Source organism: Saccostrea cucullata, unplaced genomic scaffold (genome assembly GCF_032062105.1).
Source record: "Saccostrea cucullata isolate Sc308-1 unplaced genomic scaffold, CSIRO_AGI_Scuc_v1 ctg1986, whole genome shotgun sequence".
In the NCBI taxonomy this organism is placed as follows: domain Eukaryota; kingdom Metazoa; phylum Mollusca; class Bivalvia; order Ostreida; family Ostreidae; genus Saccostrea; species Saccostrea cuccullata.
In genome coordinates this window covers 44,098-65,162 of record NW_026938017.1, presented here as the reverse complement: position 1 = coordinate 65,162, position 21,065 = coordinate 44,098, and the positions used below count along the sequence as shown (strand labels likewise).

General features: G+C 33.4%; 1 protein-coding gene across 1 annotated transcript; it reads right to left on the bottom strand.

The window, feature by feature from the left end:
• Positions 1-393: 393 nt before the first annotated feature.
• Positions 394-17,444, bottom strand: LOC134249280 (uncharacterized shell protein 2-like). Its single transcript, XM_062731649.1, has 3 exons — positions 17,219-17,444; positions 10,872-10,886; positions 394-1,283 (listed from the first exon to the last, which is right to left on the bottom strand). The coding sequence occupies exons 1-3, from the start codon at positions 17,298-17,300 to the stop codon at positions 592-594; spliced, it is 789 nt and encodes a 262-aa protein (XP_062587633.1). The 5' UTR covers positions 17,301-17,444; the 3' UTR covers positions 394-591.
• Positions 17,445-21,065: the final 3,621 nt, after the last annotated feature.

Sequence of the window (21,065 nt, the reverse complement as noted above, 5' to 3'; positions counted from 1 at the left end):
ATCAAACAGCCATTGAAAAATCCACAAAATATCACCTTTTATTTATTTGGATGGGACAAGGAAAGTTAAGGGTTAACAATAAAAATATATATGATTTTTACTAAATACAAAACTTGCTAACATCACAAAATGGACAGCATATAAATAAGTTTGTTTTTCAACGTCAAGACCGGAATAAGAAATTACCCTGTGTGAATTGTCTACATTTTACAGCGGTGGTATTTACAAGAGACAGACAGCGATGCGCGGTAAAATACAAGATAGGGGGAGAAAGGCGTGAATATATAAATAGTTCATAACTATTCATGAGAATGTGATAAGATGCTATTTTTTTCTCAATTTTCAGGAAACTGCAAAAATTCTAAGGCACAAATAACAATGAAGTTGGTCAGATTTGAACAATTTAAAAATTCTTCTTTTTCCTCACTTCTTATTTTAGTATTAAATACAGCGAATAGGTAAGGCATTTGTACTAACGCTGTAATGATACTGCTTTTTTATCGTTTTATAAAAGATACTAAAACACTGCCAAGAAGTTTTTTGTCATGTTATTTTACTTTCACCACGAATACAGCATTGTTTCCTTTAGCACTAATTTCTCGTTACACCTCTACTGCTGTCGTACACCTCGTTATTCTCCACAACCACTGGTAAATCAATGAACCAAAATTTCAAATTAGGACAACAATTAATATGTTCAACAAGTACTTTCTTGTAATGAATTCGGACTCGTTGAATTGGTCTCTTTTTCGTGATAAACGTTTTAACAGGTATCCTTTCCGTTTTGTAAACTGGCGCCTTCTTAATCATTGTTTTCTTGACTACTCCCATTACGGGGGGCTTTTTGACAACTTTTGTTACTTTCTTCACAACTGGTTCTGGGATAACCTCCTGTGGAATAGGTACTCCAACCAATGGCGGTAAATCTACATCCGGTGGATTCCCAATTAATGGTTCTGGTTCTGGGAACACATTCGGTTTGTCGTACGTTGTTTCCGCAAATGTGACAGGCGGTCGTAGCATGACCTCCTCGTATTTCTGTACGGGAATGTCCACTACAGCCTTCTTGTGGATCTCATTCCAAATTATCCTTTCCTCTCTGAAAATTTCGTAATCTGTGTATGTTTCTGGAACCTCTATGACTCGTGTTTCCCCGGGACAGACATTACGGGGTTGACGAAACCAAAATTTTGGACAGCCCATCTCCTGTCGAAAACATTTACAGTCCCCAAATATTCCCTCCGGGCCCACAGGTCTGTCAGTCAATGATTGTTTTGCTATCACTGAAAGAGAAAAAAATATAATCAAACAATATATCAATTCTTAAATTCAGAAAAAAGACGTAAATACAGCTTTTCAAGGGGGATTCATAATATAACCTGAAAAAGATTTGACAAGCCTAAAAAATATCATGATCTAACTACTAATACTGTATCAACTAGAGCAAAGCTCGTTGCAAAGCAACGAGAAGGTCTTCCGTCCTGTTTGACCGGAAGTAACTTTCATTTTTAAAAAAAATGAGTAATAGAGTCCTAAAATTGTTTAAATTCTCTAAATCTATGTTATGTAATGCAAAAATTAGTCATTTTTGCTACTTCCGGTTTGACCGGAAGTGACGACGACGGACGAAAAATTAATTTTTATGCTCCCAGTGACAGATGTTACCAAAAAACTTGTCAAAAAAGGCAAAATATGCATTTTCCGACTACTTCCGGTTTGGGCGGAAGTGACGTCGCTAGACGTACTTTGACGACCTCAATAGATTGAGCTTAACATTTTGAACAACTTTGCTTCTTTGACTTATTACAAATTCTCAATACTTTTTGAGATATAAAGGAAAAAATTTTGGTCCCTCTTGGCCCTTAATTTTAGGGGCTCGCCCTTTTTCCGAGATATTATTTGAAAGATCTTCTAATTCTGCACAATTTATGTTCTATATATTTTAACAAAATATTTTTAGTTTAGAAGATAAAAAGCAAAATATGAGTAATTTTTGGCTCTTTTAAGCGTTCTAATTTTTGACCCCTAAATAGCGCCATTTTGAATAGACAAATCGAAAAACAAAAACCGATGTGCACAACTTCAATCCTTCTATTATCTAAAATCAGTAAAATTTCTGCTCCAGCTTTAGCCGTCTCTGAGCCTTTGTCTGGAAACGAAAGCCTATAAATTTTCGTTTAAAGGGAAATAACTCAAAACCGGAAGTGACTTTTTGAAATTTTTGACAGCAATCTGATAGAGTTTAGTAACTTCTAGTACCTCTGAAAATTTGAGCAAAATCAATTGAGAAATGAGTGCGATATGAGGCTTCAAAGTTGGCGTCTAGGAAGTAGAAGAAAAAAAAAAAGAATAACTAGAGCCGAGCTCGTTGCAAAGCAACAAGTAGGTCTTCCGTCCTGTTTGACCGGAAGTAGCTTTCATTTTTAAAATAAATGAGAAACACGCCTAAAAATGGTTTGAATCCTCTAAAGATATGTTAATTAATGCAAAAATATGCAAATTTTTGCTACTTCCGGTTTAAGGAAGTGATGACGACGGACGAAAAATTAATTTTTATGCTCCCAGAGACACATGTTACCCAAAAACTTGACAAGAACGGCAAAAATACGCGTTTTTGACTACTTCCGGTTTGACCGGAAGTGACGACGCCGGACGTATTTTGACGACACAAGTAGATTAAGCTTGACATTTTGAACAACTTTGATTCTTTGACGTATAACAAATTCTCAATACTTTTTGAGATATCAATTAAAAACTTTCGGCCCCTCTTGATCCCTTATTTTAGGGGTCAGCCCTTTTTTCGAGATATCAATTGAAAGATCTCAGAATTCTTCACAACTTTTGTTCTTTATGTTTTAACAAAATATTTACAAGTAAAATGATATAACAGAAAAAGTGTTAGACATTTTGAAAGGCTCAGTATTACTTTTTTCAGTCCATACCGAGCGTTAACGTGCAGTACTTCCGGTGAAAGTTAACAACACAATGCAAATCTACATATGTTGCTCTATCTTCCTGAAAAGGTTTCATCTTCCTGTGTTGAGCGGTTTTTAAGAAGAGCGACGGACAAACTGACCCTTAAAAATCACAAAACTGCGAAAATCTCCGAACCGGAAGTGACGTCATCAAAATAAAAAAAAAAGGGTATCGAGATATTTTAATGTTCTATTAGACCTGAAAGTTTCATAAAAATCTATCGAGCCGTTTTCGAGAAATCGCGTGCACAAAATCGGTAAGAAAAAAAATAATAAGAACTAGAGCAAAGCTCGTTGCAAAGCAACGAGTAGGTCTTCCGTCCTGTTTTTCCGGAAGTAGCTTTCATTTTTAACAAAAATGAGAAATAACGCACCAAAATGGTTTGAATCCTCTAAAGCTATGTTAATTTATGCAAAAATAATCAATTTTTTGGTACTTCCGGTTTGACCGGAAGTGACGACGATGGACGGAAAATTAATTTTATGCTCCCAGAGTCATATGTTACCAAAACACTTGTCAAGAACGGCAAAAATACGCATTTTCCGACTACTTCCGGTTTGGCCGGAAGTGACGACGCCGGACGTTTTTTGATGACCCCAATAGATTAAGCTTGACATTTTGAACAACTCTGGTTCTTTGACGTATTACAAATTCTCAATACGTTTTGAGATATAAGAAAAAAACTTTCGGCCCCTCTAGGCCCTTAATGTTAGGGGCCAGCCCCTTATAGTTGATATCCGTTCAAAGATCGTGACATTCTTAACCAAGTTTTGTTCTATGTGTTTTGATAAAATATTTACAGGTAAAAAGATACTGTTGAAAAAGTGTTTAAATTTTTCAAATTTATGATAGACCATTTTTCGGACCATAGCGACCGCCGACGTACGGCGTTTCCAGAAAAAGCCAAATACGAAAGGCACATCTACAGACATAGGTCTATCATGCCTGAAAGTTTCATGTTTCTATCTCAACTCATTTTTCAGAAAAACTCTGGACAACACAACCCTTTAAAATTCATAAAATCGGCAATATCTCAGACCGGAAGTGACGTCATCAAAAAAGAAAAAAAAAGCATAAGGTTCAAGTGATGATACATGAGTCCTGAAAGTTTCATGAAAATACATCAAGCCGTTTTCGAGAAATCGCGTGCACAAAATCGGTAAGAAAAAAAACAATAATAAAAGTGAAAAAGAAACCTAAGAATAACAGAAAGGTCTTCCGCTGAAGACGGAAGACCTTAAAAACAGTGGAAAAGAAACAAACGAATAACAAGAAGGTCTTCCGCTGAAGACGGAAGACCTTAATAATCTTTACCAACAGAATCAGTAGAAGGTCTTCCGTTGGAAACGGAAGACCTTAATAAGGAGAACCTTTCAATGACTATTGACCAGTATGGCTATGTTGGAGAAAATAAATCCGTCTTAAACTATATAAGTGAATAAGTTTTGTTTATTTATTGCAGAAACTTTTTTTCGATTTTATAATTCCATGGAATACTGTACACCTCATTTAAATCAAATTAAAACTTCGTCATGTCATGGTCTGACATAAAAATCATTCCGAAAATAAAAGCAGTGCTGCTTCATACGTCATTTTTAAAAAAAAAAAATTTAATCACATCCCTTAGTTCTAGAATAAATTCAATCTTGGAAAGATTTTTTTAAAATTTTGAAATTGAGCAGATCATTATGATCCTTAATGGACTATTGCGAGAAGCACTGACTTATAAGAGTTGACAGTTTGCTTTAAACTTGTTTGAGGGTAGGGTAGTTGTCGGATTCTTCAAAGGCAACTTATGTATGCTTTATTCCAGCCCGTTATTCTCGGTTAATTAAATGACGAGCTAATCAAAATATTTTCATTGCAAGCGAGCTTTTCGTATGTTGTCCAAGTGTAAAAGTAAGCCCTTTACTTTAAAAATCAGCACTCCTCGCAAATATTGTTACAGTATTCCGTATTAGCCGTAGAGACTGTGTATTTCTTGGATAATTGAATATCGACTGACAATCACTGACAAATGCTCCCTTTGAAGTAGATAGTTTAGTAGACACCATCATCCGAAGGTACGGAAAGACTTGTCAAGGACAACAGAGAATGTCCGCAGATAAAACAGCTCAGATTCTAATAGAATCTTCACACTATCAGTATTATAACTTGACAATTCATAGTAACAAGTAGAGGTTTTTAAAAAAAACTTATCGTCTTTAGCAACAATCTTAAACAGTAAACTGATCAGATCTACACCTATCAGGCCGTATAATTCTTTTGAATTTCTTGATTTTGTATTTCTACATAAGCTTTTTACTGGCATTAGCCCTACCACGGTTGTCGCTCGGTCATTTCCGTAAACTTTGACTGGGCGAGAGCTTTCGGCAAACCTCGGCTGATTCCATTCCCTTCTTCAAACAAGAAAGGGGAAAAGAATAATAACAAATTGTAAAGCCTGCAAGCAATAAAAATTAAATTTTATTTGTAATGAAATTAAAGAGATCTTTTTATTTAATGCTATACAAAAAAAATCATGTTATTAGGAATTAACTAGATATCATTGAGATGGTGGCCATCTCAAAGGGCCCCGCTTTCAACAATGAACATGAAATGTAAGGTAGTTTAAAAGGGTTTATTTTGAAGAGGAACATTTGTGTAATAAAGTAAAAGTCATTTAGTACGACTTCACGGATATTGCGAATTTACAGATATATATCGAAGTTATCTTGTATCCCGTTATATAAATTAACTGGAATTATTAAGGTGAAAAAACTATGCACCAAACAAAGATTTTAAACAAAGAGGCTAATTCTGAAAATGACCTAGAAACTTCAACCAAGGTCACTGCACATCCATTGATTAGTGGCATTCTGTGAGTAAAGTATGAGCCAGATTGGGCTAAGGAGAGAGAAGATATGCTACGGACAAGAACAACTAAGGTCACTGCACATCCATTGAGCGGTGGCACTCTGTGAGTGAAGTATGAACCAGTTTGGGCCAAGGAGACAGAAGATATTCTCCGGACAAGGATTTTTCGTATAATTGTGCTATGACCTTGACCTTTGACCTAGAAACTTGGTTCAAGGTCACTGCACACCGGTTACCCAAAGGCACTCTGTGGGTGAAGTATGAGCCAGATTGGGCCAAGGAGAGAGAAGATATGCTCCGGACAAGGATTTTTCATATAATTCTGCTATGACCTTGACCTTTGACCTAAAAACATGGTTCAAGGTCACTGCACACCGGTTACCCAAAGGCACTCTGTGGGTGAAGTATGAGCCAGATTAGGCCAAGGAGAGAGATGGTATGCTCCGGACAAGAGATCTCGGACGGACAGCCGGACGGACGGACGGACGGACAGACTGATCACTATAGGGCCCCCGCTAAGCGGGGCCCTAATTACTGCTGATTTTGTTGTTCGTTTTGTCATTTTTTTAAGATTGAAAATCTTGCAAAATTGTTAAGTCGTACGAAAATTAGATCATCAGAAAGTTATCTCCCTTGCCTTGAACAGCATTTCAACCAATGAAATAATTGAAAATTTTCTCATCATGCATTTTCTACCAATCACAAAAGAGAGGAAGTGCATAGTCCGAAGACTGTAAAAAACTTCAGCTATACAATACCGTCTTCCAAGGAAGACGGTAATAACAAACGTACTGACACAACTTGTTAAAAAACTTCTGCATAAGTACATTCCGTCGGAGCTTTTCTTTAAATCTTCAGAAAAAACAGTAATATTTATGAAAAACAATAACTTTTAAAAATATTACTATAAAGTTTAAAGATAAAGATGACTATAATAGGAAGTAATTGGATTACACTGTTGTAAATGTTAAATAAGATTATACATGAGTTTTAGCTGTACTTCTATATAGGTAAAACACGCAATGGCATAGCAGTATCAAAGTATGTATAGTAAAATTAGAGTTGTCTTTCTTTTGGTTGTCTGGGTTACAAATTTATTGTAATGAAAATATGTTGTAAACTGTGTTAAAACTGAATAACATGCACAAAGCACTGCTATTTAGGAATATAGATTATAAAAATACATATATATTCCGGAACTTGTAATTTGAAAAGACTTTCGAAAGTAAATAGCATTTTAATTCGCTGTTCAAAACCGTTCACAAGATGTTACTTAACATATTACTGATTGACACATTAACATTAAGTCTACGCAGGGTTGTCACCCTTGGAGTTTGGACAAGAATCCTTAAGGTTCATTGATACTCTTATAAGAAAGATAACTCTTAATGATATAAATGTATATTATTCCTTTACAGATTTGTCAAATTGAAGTGTCTTATTTGTCTTATTTTGCCCCGCAAACTATGCTAGAATTGTTTGTATTTTACGTATAAAATACGAGGGTCATTTAAAAATACGTAGACAATGTTTCTCCTCCTAATATTAATTTTACAAGATTAAAGATCAAAACATTTTCATATGTAAAACATTTATTTTGTCGATATGTGAAGTTTCAATCTTTTTGATTAAATGGAACTTGTGTTAGCCAAATTTAAAAGCAACATGTTTTGTCACCACGGAGCACGGTTAACAACAATGTAACGTCAAAAAAGAATGTCGAGAAAGTTTATCAGAATTACTCTTGTTTTGAATTTATACATGGTTTACAGCGTCTTCTCCATTTATAAAAGCGTATACATAACACTTAACACCTAGTTTGCTAATTAGTTTAAGTTAAATTATCAATGTTTTCAAATTCTTTACCGCGTATCTGATTTCACTAGTTTTGCAACAGTGACGTGCATATCACGTTTAATGACGTTACTAACTCTTGAGACAAGATTTAAACTATATTCTATTTATTCAAAATTTCTACCACTCAAAAATTGTTTTTATAATATATACAAATGCAAGACTCATTTCTTATATTTCCTGGTTCCTCCAGCCTTTTTCAGAGTTTTTTGTAGAGGTTTCCCGGATGTATAACAAAATTTTATTGCTACTCACTACTCCGTGACGTCCTTTGGAGTCATTGTTTTTTGCTCTGTTTAATCAAGTCTATTTGTCTTTAGAAACTGATATCTTTTAAACGAAGCGATTCATTACATTACCTTTTAGTATCTGATGTAATAAAATATTAAAATATTTCTAAATATAAAGATGTGAATTTAATTTAATTTAAGCGCCAATTATTATAAGCATGACTATAAACATTATAAAGTTTATAATAGTAAATAACTCAATTTTGACCCTGCTCCGTGACCCAATTTTGCTATCTTAAATCTTTGATAATTTTTATAAATATCAACATATATTCCACTTTTTCACTCAAATTATTTGAATCTGTCGCTAAAATATGTGCAACAAAGTTTGTTGCAATATGACGTTAAGGTGGGATTCTTCTCTGGTTTCTGACTAGATGGAATATTCAAAGTACATTTGTTGATATGTCTTATATATTTAGATGTAAGAGATTTAAAAGACCATATCTTTCTTTCCTCATCACAATTATACAACTTTTTGGAAAAAAGTAATGACCTTGACCTGACCTTGCCTCTAATATTAAACGGTCAAATTTAATCTCACTGATACCATCACTTAGTGATATTGTCCTCTTGATTCTGTGAAAATTTCAATAATTTTTAAATACAAGAAATGTGAGAAGAATCCTACCTTAAATGAAAAAGTTATGACAAAAGTCTACGAACTTTTTGAATAACCCTCGTACATTTCTTTTGGATGAGCATTAAGGTTCAAGCAACATTTTACATGAGTGAGCAGAGGGTTTATGATCTTAAAATTCCGAATTTTTTAAAAGAAAAAAAAATATATGAGGATTCCGAACAAACCTTTTGAGGTATAATAATCTGTTCTGTTGCCATTGTCTAAAAACCATATGGCTTATAGGGTTATTTCATTGTCTAAAAACCATATGGCATATAGGGTTATTTCAAAGCACATATAAGTTGTCATTGAAGAAAGCAGCTACAACCCTACCCTGAACTCCCGGCCCTCACATGTTAGTGCCCCTACCGCGATACCTATGAGCACTAAAAAGGTTTCCCTATCTATTATCAATTCTGTACGTCCGTAAAAGATACAGGTTTAAATGTGATCAAGTAAAGGCCAATCTCTACCCAGAGTTACCTGTGTCAACGTCTAAAAGTAGTACGGAAAGCGGAGATATGTGAATTTTTCAAATGTTGTTTAAAATGACCAACAGGAAGATTAACACCTTTACATTTCTGTATATGTGTCGTTACTGCAAGTTTGTTGTCTGTAAGAACTTAACCAAGTTGATATTTGTTGACAATGCGTTCTACATTTTCCAATATCCTGCCGAGAAATAATCCCTTGTAAGATATGTCGAATTAGCTATATCTATTATTAATTTTCATAAATAAACTTTCATTTAAGATTTTAAAATGCAAGAGTACAAAATTTTAAAATTGATTAGTTATGATTCAATGGCTAGAAGTAAGGTTTTGCCAAGAATCTTGGCATTTAGACGTTGACAGAGGTGTGTAGCGAAGCGTAATACGCCCTCTGACCGTGCTTCTCGCAAAAGTCCAGTCCTTTTCTGAGTTATCTCGCTTGTGACAGTTTGAAGTCAAAACATCTCTCCTTTTCCTGCACGTGATACACCCTCGACCAATCACACTGACTGATTATTCCGAGGGGTTATTTGTGGACTCCGCAGCTTCGAGAGATATTTTTGTAAGACCCTTTAGTATTTTCACCAGCTGTCATATTCCAGGTAATGATGTATATATATATATATATATATATATATATATATATATATATATATATATATATATATATATATATCAAGACTGCCATGTCAAATCGGCTCGTCTTTACGTAGTAGTTACTGAGCTTTTTCATATCAATCGTGCTACAAGTTGTATATTTTAGGCATAAATCACAACGTTTACGGAAGATCCTTATCTGTTAAATATCTTTTATACATGCATTTAATTCTGTATTAACTCGATAAAACACATAACTTGACTTAACCCTAAACCACATAAAAATGATGTAGACAGATTTTCCAGGTGGAATTAATTTACGATGTGTACGCCGTCCCCCTAGAAATGTACAGCCTTGGTCCTTGAGTGTAATGGGCATACAATATTGTGATCCAAAAATACATGTAACTGTCTACGAAAAAATACCATTTTAGTATAAATAGAATCAAAAAGATTCAGGAAGAAGGGAGTGTGTTGGAGTGTTTGAAAAGGTTTAAGCATTTCTGCATTGTTTTCTTATGCAAGTAACCAAATGTAATGATCGGTTTTTTAATATCCTCTGAATTAACTTTACAATCGTCCGTCCTGCAGATATCGGTCTGCAGTGTTGTTTTTTATTACCAAATATTTCAAGATCTTGCGTTCGTATAAGATACAAGATACAAGATTTTATTAATCCAGTTTGGGCCTCCGGAGGAGCAAAGAGATTTACAAACAGAAGAAAGAGGAATCAAAAACAAATTTAAAAAACGTCAAAGGTCTTTTAAAAATTCTTACGTCATAAAAGTAACAGGATATATTTGAGTGTATAAGAAGTAAGCGACCCTGCTGCACTAGAGACAAGCGTTTTGATTGATTACGCCAAGCTTCCAGAACACTAATTCTGACTGGTAAATACAATCGTTTTTCTTCTTCTCTAGACAGTTCAAATATTTATTGCAAATGAGAAATACCATATGACAAAAAGAAATCATCAGTACTTGAAATAGAGGCCTGTACCATTATTGACCGATTATCAATATATGTTAAAAAAGGAGAAAGAATGAATATTGGTAAAGGTTGCGAATCAATGGTCTAATGATTGATATAAAACATAGGATGAAGTGAAGGTATAAGAAGATAATCTACACAGAATAAACTTTTATACAACAAAAAACAAGTTTAATAAAAAACATTAATACTCACTGCACATCCGCATTTCTGCAAGTAGAAAAAAGAGAGGTAAGATGCATATTATTAAAACTCATGATTTAACATTAAAAAAATTTCTTTAAGATCATTATATGTTTATAACTTGCTTGTTACAATGGTAAACGCAAAATTTCTGATACAGTTACAGAATAGTTTTTTAGATTTAAAGAATCTTGTAAGAAGTCTAAGAATGTGACATTTAAATTTTGCAATACTTAACCGAATATCTAAGCCTGATAAGAGTAAAATTAACACTTATTTGTTTAAAAAAGAGGAATTTGTACCAGTTAATGAGTCGTGAATGTTTTCAAGATCATCGTGCTAGTGTGTTTTATCACATGTTTAGTGACCCATTCATAATTAAGTGGTAGGAACTGTATTGAACCTGTTTGGTGTTTGTTTTCATTTAAAGATTTTTCCGGGAAAAATCAATTACTTAGCAATCAATACATTTACCTCAATTCTTTACACACTCTAACAAAGTTATAAATACACCTGCACAAAATATGCATTAATCTTAGAAAATAAGGAAGGAAAATTAAAAGTTTAAGTTTTCAATAAAGTCTCAAACTTTTTCAGAAATACTTCCAACCAAATTTTATATACTTCCATTAAACCTTTTGTGAACTATGAAAATTAAATTAATAATTTTTTTAACGTTCAGTAATTGAAGTTCCATAGATTTCAGAAGTGTTAATAAAAAAACATCAATTTTTCTTTTTTCTTAAAGGAGTATATATGATAAGAGCCAATTTTGGCCCCTAAAAATCAACATTTTAGAATGACATTCAGATATGTTTAATTGATATTTATTTTTTAGAAGAGATTATATTAGAAATATTTCCAAGATATTTTTCACATTTATATGCACTCACTAGCTGTAAATGACATTAGAAATAATGCTATTTTTGCTATCTAGCAAAAAAGCCAAAAATATCCCTTTTTCTTGATGTTTTTTCTTATGGGAAACATAGAGCGCAGTGTAGAACATACGTAATTTTTCTGTCACTAATTAGTATTGGATAGATACATCTTTGGTAAAAATATAAAGCTTGTTTTAGGCTGCGCTCCATATTTTCTGGAAGAAAAACTGCTTGAAAATATGCAGTTTTATACAAAATATGCTAAAATGGCGGGAAAACGTGGTTTTTATGATGTCATATTTCTAAAATAACGGCATTTTGATAAAAATGAAAATGACCAATAAAGGTCGCATATATAGCTGTACAAATTAAAGCTATATATAAAGTAAAATTAAGATATTTATTTTAAGGGGCCAATTGAGACATTTACCATATATCGCTCTTTCTTTTGTAAGTTTTTGAAAAATAATTGAAAAATCCACGTTTTATCATAATTCACAGACAGGTTTCTCCAGGAGGCATTGTTATATCATATGAAGTCCCATTAAAAAAAGAGATATTTAGAAACAGCAAATTTATAGTCACCATTGTGTGATCTTGCCTAGTTTCTGACTAAATCAATTACATTTGCTTATGTCATATGAATTTAGATGAAAGGGATTTGCACATCATATTTTCCTTTCTCACAATTGTTTAAACTTTAAATAAAGATTGTATTCTGAGATAAAAAATTAGCAGGGACCATACTTTTGGTGGAGGTGCGGCGTATAAAAATATCTGACTCCTTTTCAGATTCTTACAGTTGCTACAAAACAATGCATCTACTTGAATCTTTTAATAATCAAAGACTTAAAAGATATATAGTGACTAAAATTTAAAACTTTGGATTAGGGTTAAGAATTTATCAAAACAAATATAATTTTCTAAAAAAAAAAGTTTTACGACTTGAAAGCTTCTAATGTAAGAAAAGATCTGAGTAAAATTTTTTTTCTTCTCTCAATGTAGACTGGAAAAAAATTTCTTTTCTCTGTGCCAATAACGAAAAGTGATCGATTTCGGAAATTCTGTAAACAATACAATAATATAAAGAGGACCCCTGAACTTTCAGAGGTGGGATAAAATGGAGACCTGTGCATTCCCTGTTGATGGGTCACACCCGTTGTGAGTCCTCATGACTTTCATTGTAGTGGACGTTTAAGCATTATCACCGTACGTTATCTTAATGTCTCATTCATAATGTCAAGGAAAAAGCTAATGACCTTAACCAGATTATCACCGTACGTTTTCTTAATGTCTCATTTATAATGTCAAGTAAAAAGCTAATGACCTTCACCAGATTACCACTGTACGTTTTCTTAATGTCTCATTCATAATGTCAAGGACAAAGCTAATGACCTTAACCAGATTATCACTGTACCTATCTTAATGTCTCATTCATAATGTCAAGGACAAGGCTAATGACCTTAACCAGATTATCACCGTACGTTTTCTTAATGTCTCATTTATGTCAAGTAAAAAGCTAATGACCTTCACCAGATTACCACTGTACGTTTTCTTAATGTCTCATTCATAATGTCAAGGACAAAGCTAATGACCTTAACCAGATTATCACTGTACCTATCTTAATGTCTCATTCATAATGTCAAGGAAAAAGCTAATGACCTTAACCAGATTATCACCGTACGTTTTCTTAATGTCTCATTCATAATGTCAAGGACAAAGCTAATGACCTTAACCAGACCTTGATCCTTAAATAAAACGTTTCATTGTATCTACTATAACTTAATAATGTTTTCTTCTTGGCCCTTTAAAAATTTGATTAAATTTTTAAATACAAATAATAGGAGGAACACCCCCTTTAAAATCAAGAGCTGTAAACGTTTTAGAAGCTTAATGTGTACAAGTGAAGATAAGGAACAGTGAACATCCTCAAATACAGTAAATAAATTGAATCCCTAATGAAGCGAAATCACGAATTCCTGAAAACTCCAGAAAGGAGGAAGGGGATCAGGTACCAGGAGGAGTAAGTATCCCTCGACGACCAGACACACAGACCGTCAGTCCTAGGCATTGATAAAGTTCTCCATAGTCAAATTTAGTCTAAAAGCTATGACCTAACAACTTATACGTCAAATTATGCAAAAGATACAAGTATGCTGTTTTTATAAATATGTTCACCATAACGACTTTACACTTTACAAATAAAAAACACTTTACAAATAAAAAAAAACTGACTTTATACTTTGTTAAAATCTGGTAATATCAACTGGCATGTTTAATTCAAAAACTAGCCTTGAACACTGGATATACTAAATTATAAAATTTGTAATATTAAAAAAACTCAATCTGTCTGATCATGGGATCAAGGTCGAGCTAATTAGCAAGCTTGGGACGATAGAGAAAATATTAAGTAAATTCTAGCTTGCTATGAACAACTGATGAAATTTTTTTATAATCATTTTCTTTTTGACTGTTCATTGCATTAGTTATATAGATTATAATTAAACTAATGAACATTTAATTATTTATGATTTATTGTTATTGTTTATATCCTTTGATTTTCCTATTTGCATAAAGACTTAAGAGTTATTGTTTAAGTTATTCTCATTAATTTGTGAAAGGATGGGATAATGATGCAAAAAATTCAAAGCCAGGTGTTCGTTTTGTGTTAAGTGACGTCTGAAATGTGTCTTTCTCGTTTCTAAGGTGTTGATTTTTATATTGATTGGACGATTATGTGGGGCGAGATCAAGAGGATTGACTGATTCCGGTTAATTCATCACCTTTATCACCCCCTCCCCCAAGTCTTACATCCAAAGGCATTGGACACTGCCACGAATCCATTCTAGCTATTTTTAGGTCACCTGGGTGAGGTAATTAATTCTTGGAAAATCTCTTCTGCTCCCGGGATAAACCATATACATAGTAATGAAGAGGAAGAACCTCTTCCAGTATTATGAATTTCCCGGCTCCTGGATCCGGGTTGTTTTAGGGTAGGGCTCTATTGATTATATAATGAAAATGCATTAATTGTTTGAACATCTCCTCCTCTTCTCCAGGGTATTACGCCCTAAGTATCTTAGTACATAATAATGATGAGGAAAGGTGCTTCTTCCAAAATGCACAATGTCATGGGGATCAGATACTGAAAATGTATTAATGCTTTGAAGTCTGCTGTATGGTATTAATCAATCACTTATGATAAGCAAAGGTGCCTTTTCGAAAATTATGAAAAATGTGGCCCCAGGTTCAGTGGTTCCAGTGGGGTAGGGCACTTCTAATTATATAGTGGATATGGATTTTTTCTTTAATCCTCTAATCTGCATCTTGGTACTAGTGAAAGTAAGCGTGCTAAGTGTATAGTAGTGATTAGCAAGGGTTCCTCTATCAAAAATGTAAATTTCATGGCCTCTGGTTTAAAACACGAACCAAATTCAATTGTTGGAAATTTGTTCATGATACTGAGGAGACCTACAAGGTCCGTGTGCCTCTTGTTTCTTATTACATATTGTAATTAACAATTTAGTCAATATGTCACTCGTAACACCATGGCAATGTAGATGATTGCTAAAATACTCATATTCCTGTGTCTTTAACAGTATTCCAAGGGCTGATACTATATACATTTGAAAATGAGATAATAAATACTTAATTCACTTGAAAAAAATGGAAGACTGCAAATAGTTCTTCAGTTTTCTTTTAAACTTTTAACTTTGTTTTACGTGAAAACCAAACGTCCCTATTTAACTCAATTTATCTGTGGCAAATATAAATGTATATAAGAATAATTTAATTCTAGCTGTATTTGATTGGATAAAAAATTTACTTTATATCGTTTAAAATGGGTTGCCTACGCCTGACGTTACATTCATATTTTGTACAAATTGACGTTATTTTTTTTTTTTAAACAAACATCTTTTTTCCTACACCAAATGAATGAAAATTTATAAATCTGCCCCAACCCAGTTTATACCGTATACAATGGGTAGCTATAAAAATCATTCCTTAATTAAAAAAGATTCTTTTTGTGTAAAATAAAAATTACGACCACTTAGTGAGATTTGCGGCATAATAAAGAAGTACTCTTATAAATCAATCGAGAACCAAGCAATAACTGTCACTGCTCTTCAAATATAGTTGTCTCATTTTAATAAAGAGAGTTAATTATCTACAAATACAGATCTATAGAAAAATATGATTTCTACACTCTCATACCCATTTAAAGATTAAAAAAATTCTAAAGATATTTCTTTTCATAAAAAAGGGAAGAACAAATTCTGTTGTAAAGTGATATCTTGTTAAAGTTTGAAATAAAACTCTTTAACATCAAAGATACATTATGCAACTTTTATGCAGTGACCTAAACTTAGTGTCTGACCGCATAGACGTGCGTTAATAACATTTGTTGAAAAACTAATGATTAATTAAAGTAATACTTGTAAATTAGATTTAAGGTTCTGTTATTTTCAGAAACTTCAAACATTGCACTGAAAACAAACTCCTAAAATAGTCCAGTTTACAAGTTTTTACACATTAAACAAAAGACAACGAAGAAGGTTTTCGCAGTCTTTTCTCAGTTCATTTAGACAATAATGGTTGACACAAACAATTAAACTTCAAGTCAAGATGATCTTATTTCTCTACAGACTGAAAAAGAAGATTGGAACTGATCAAACATACTATAAAACACTTTGTACATGTGTGTTTAGAATCAAAAATGTTATTCCTTAGAGATAAACAACAAAGAGCTCGAGAGGAAACGTAAGAAGATAGATGTCCCTTGTGTGGTCATGTAAGACAGCGAGGAACATCGTGTTTAGAGGAGAACTTTCTATACACTTCCGTGTCTCCGATATAAATAATAGCACGCTGAAGTTTTTACTGGATATTCTAGCCACGGTTGTGAATTTATGGTAGTAAAAATATTCTAATTTAAATTATTATACCTTAAATAGAGGTTATTTTTAAATTTAAATATTTGAAATTGCACACCTTTTAAAATATTTCATGGTGAAAATACATATTTCAAAGGCAAAGTGAAATAAGATTTCTAAAGTGGTGTTTATCTGGGACACTGTATACTCCATTTGCAATAATGACGAAAGGACATTGTGAATTTTGATGCAATATAGGGGTGCCAGTGAGCAACTAATAGAAAACAGGAATAATTATATACGACTTTGATACAAAAATAAACAATATAGTGATTGGATCAATAAATCTATTTTATATTTTAATAATTTCCAGGTTATATTATAATCACCATAAAATTTATATTTGCAAATCCGCATGCACCAAAATCGATTGTTGGAGAATATCAAAAAATATTGCCTAGTCTTATGTCATGTCAAAGCTATTAATAAAAAACTGAAATGAAAAATTAGGACTTAATATGGACTTAATTACCTCTTTTAATCGAAGGAAAAAAACAATTTAGGAACATATTAAACAAGGAAATGTTTCGAACATGATGCTTACCATATTGCATTGTCACAGCCTTTACGCAACAAATTAAAGTTACACATCCATAAAAAACTAGAATTGTATTGACGACAAACATGTTTTCTCCGGGGCCGCCTGTGATTGCCTGTCGAGTCTCTTCATTAAGTTAACTTATATATAATCGTTGTCCTTACTACAAACTGTCATGACAGATTTAATGAGGCTTACAGAGAGGGTCCACATTGACAGACAATTGAATCTCTGCAACTTCCGTATTGTCAATTTATACAAAAATCTCGCGCGCAATTTCGTGATGCATGACGGGAGGTGTCGGCTGCTGCTTACACAGGCTCCTCGAATTCTATTTGTGGTTACCCGTTTGACAAAGAAGGGTCCTTAAAGACTGCGGTAGATAAATTAAATGGTCATTTCTTTGTTTATCTTTGGTTTTACGGAGAAATCTTATTAATATCACATCTGATGAGAAGTGATGTTTACATGTTGATATGGAATTTTCTAAATGACTGTCCGGATTACTCATTTTCTTTTTAGGACACTAGGAAATGACATGACCGAATTAGACAAACAGTAAGACATACACATGTAACAAATGATTACCAGAAGGTCATTAATAACACGGGAGGGATTTCGTCGTATTACATTAATGAACAGAAAACTCCTTAAAACTTACGGACAGAGTTAATATATTTCATTTAAAGTTGTACAATATGAATGATTTATGCGGATTCTGAATTTTATATATGTATTGTAAATTGAAGATGTACATGGTATCCCACAAAATGAAAGATCATGCATTTAATTGCTTAAGGTCATACGCAACATAGTTTGAACTTTATTGGGTTCTTCCCTGGAGTTGAAGAGTTCCACTTAATAAAGAACCTGTGTGCAGTACTTTTAATGTATATATATCGATTTGTACACGTCTTCTAAAACAAATTTTGATGGAAAAAAATCTTTAAATAATGTTTTGTAATTTTTCTTTGAATAATGCAAAAATTTTCAGAATTTGATATCTTCCAAAAACCCCTGGTAATGCATACTGATATTTTGTCTATGAACATCTGATGGCACTATAATCTTTAATTAAGAATATCTTTAAAAATTATCAGTAGGTAAGGATCTTTGCGTATGTCATTAGTGAATTTTTGTTTCATTGACTTTTTGAGCTTGAACACTGTTAGTTATCTCAATGGATTACCCCAAGTAAACATAAACAAGAGTCCCATGGGCCACATCGCTCACCTGAGCACTGGGGCTAGAGAAAAGCAAAAAATCGATCCAGTATTGAAGATGCTTCCATATAAAGGACCAATCATGGCTTTGTTGATCATAAGAGAAATATTTCTAATGATTCTTTCTATATATTCCTAGGTAAAACTTTGATCGTCCATTGTGGCCCCACTCTACCCCCAGGGGTCATGATTTGAACAAACTTAATTCTACACGACCTGGGGATGCTTTTATATAAGTACATGTATGGTCAATCATGGCTTTGCTGTTCTCGAGAAGATTTTTCTTGAAAAGAAGATTTTTTCTATAAATTCCTATGTAAAACATTGACCGTCCATTGTGGCCCTACCCTTCCCTCAAGGGTCATGATTTGAAAACAAACTTGAATCTACACAACCTGAGGATGCTTGCATATAAATATGACCTATCATGGCTTCTTTGTTCTTGAGAAGATGTTTCCTATCTATTCCTAATAAAAGCTTTTATTGACCATTGTGAGCCCACCCTACCCCCAGGGTTCATGATATGTGATATGGACAAACTTGATTCTACACTACCTGAGGATGCTTCTACATAAATATTGCCGATCACGGCTTTGTTGTTCTTGAGTAGAATATTTTTCCTATATATTCCTATGTAAAAATTTGACCGTCCATTGTGGCCTCAACTAAACACAAGGGGTCATGATTTGAAAAAAAACTTAAATCTTTATAACCTGAGAATGCTTCCATATAAATATGGTCAATCTTGGCTTTGTTATTCTTGAGAAGAGATTTTAAAAATTCCTCCTGTATATTCCTACGTAAAAATTTGATCGTCTATTGTGGCCCTGCCCTACCCACGGGGAGGGGGTTTTGATTTGAACAAACTTGAATCTACAATACCTGAAGATGTTTCCACATTAGTGTCATCTTTCCTGACACAGTGGTTCTTCAGAAAATATTTTTTTAAGCATGCAACAAATTTCACTGTGAAAGAGGGGGTGGCCCTTAATTTGAACAAACTTGAATTTCCTTAACCCAAGGATGCTTTGTGGCAAGTATGATTGAAATCGGCCCAGTGGTTCTGGAGAAGTCGAAAGTGTTAAAAGTTTACAGATAGACAACAGACAGACGGACGGACGCCGGACAAAATGTGATCAGAAAAGCTACTTGAGCTTTCAGCTCAGATGAGCTAAATTTCTTCGTATAAATTAGCAAACAATTTTAGATCCATCTATAGGAATGATGTACTAGGAAAGAGACTGCAATATATTATTTCATTTCTAACACTGTAGTTTTTAAGAAACACCGTTCTTAAAAAGATACATTTTATGCCCCTTGATCGAATGATCCCGGGGATATTTTGAGCGCTGAAAATTATTTCATAAACAGGGGTCTAGGTTCGATTCTCGTTCGCGGCGCTGTAAGTTAACAGAATGATGACTATTCCTTGGTCATGTACTTGACATTAACAGTTACAGTAAAAAAAATTGATAACAAATATTAAAGTCTTAATATGAACAAAACTGCAAAAAATTGTATTCTGAGCAAGGGAACCAAAACTTCATAATCATAGATTATATATAGAAATAATTGATACTAAAGATAAAAACTTTGAGTGACTGGAATTTCCTTTTGCATTTTTCCTCATGAACAGACTTAAAATGCATAAATCATTTAATTTTTTAATTAATTGCGCTAAAAGATGTTCTTTATGCTGTTCAATCATATCCTGTATGATAGTATAACTTTTTAAAAAGTAAGTAAAGTTTAAATGAAACTTGGACAAGAAATGTAAAATTTCATTTATTCATATCACAAACAGAGGTCATATATAAAACAAGAGGCCCTTGTACCACAACGCTCACCTGAGTAACTTTGGCCCTACTGTTCTTCAGATTCTTACCAGTGTAATACCTACTGTGGCATAACCCTATGGACTGTAGGTCATGATTTGAAAAATGTAGAATCTTCACTACCTTAGGATGCTTCCATATGAGTCGCAGCTTTTCTGCCCCAGTGGTTCTTGAGAAGAAGATTTTTAAAGATTTTTCCTATATATTTCAGAGTAAAATTGGAATCCCTATTAGGCACCGGCCGCCCTACCCCCAGGGGTCATGATTTAAACAATGAGAATCTACACTATCCCAGGATGCTTCCACACAAGTTTCAGCTTTCCTGGCCCAGTGGTTCTTGAGGAGAGAGATTTTTCCTATATATTTCAAGGTAAAAATTGGACTCCCTATTGTGGCCCCGCCCTACCTCCGGGGATCATGATATGAAGAATTTAGCATCTACACTATGCCAGGATGTTTCCATATAAGTTTCACTTTCCTGGCCCAGTGATTCTTGGAAAGAAGTGCATGTAGTTAAATTAAGTAATTTTTTTGTTAAAAGTGCGTTGGACTGTTGTATTGTCTTGGGTGGGGGTAGTATATATATTTTCTTTAATGTTCTTACCTTTTATTCAAGGTTGTTACTTAGCAGTAAAAATGAATGCATATTTAGACACAGCAACACCCTTTTTTCTTATTTTTTTTTTAATAAATAAAACCGCGAATTATTGTAGAGACACTTCCTTAAGATTACGTTGTGTCAAAAGGAATCAACTAAAATATTTCCTTATAACTAAAATTGAAGAGTATTGTCTG

Bases quoted from the DNA above. Each gene is read 5' to 3' on its own strand.
- LOC134249280 (XM_062731649.1), bottom strand. From the start codon at position 17,300: ATGTTTGTCGTCAATACAATTCTAGTTTTTTATGGATGTGTAACTTTA.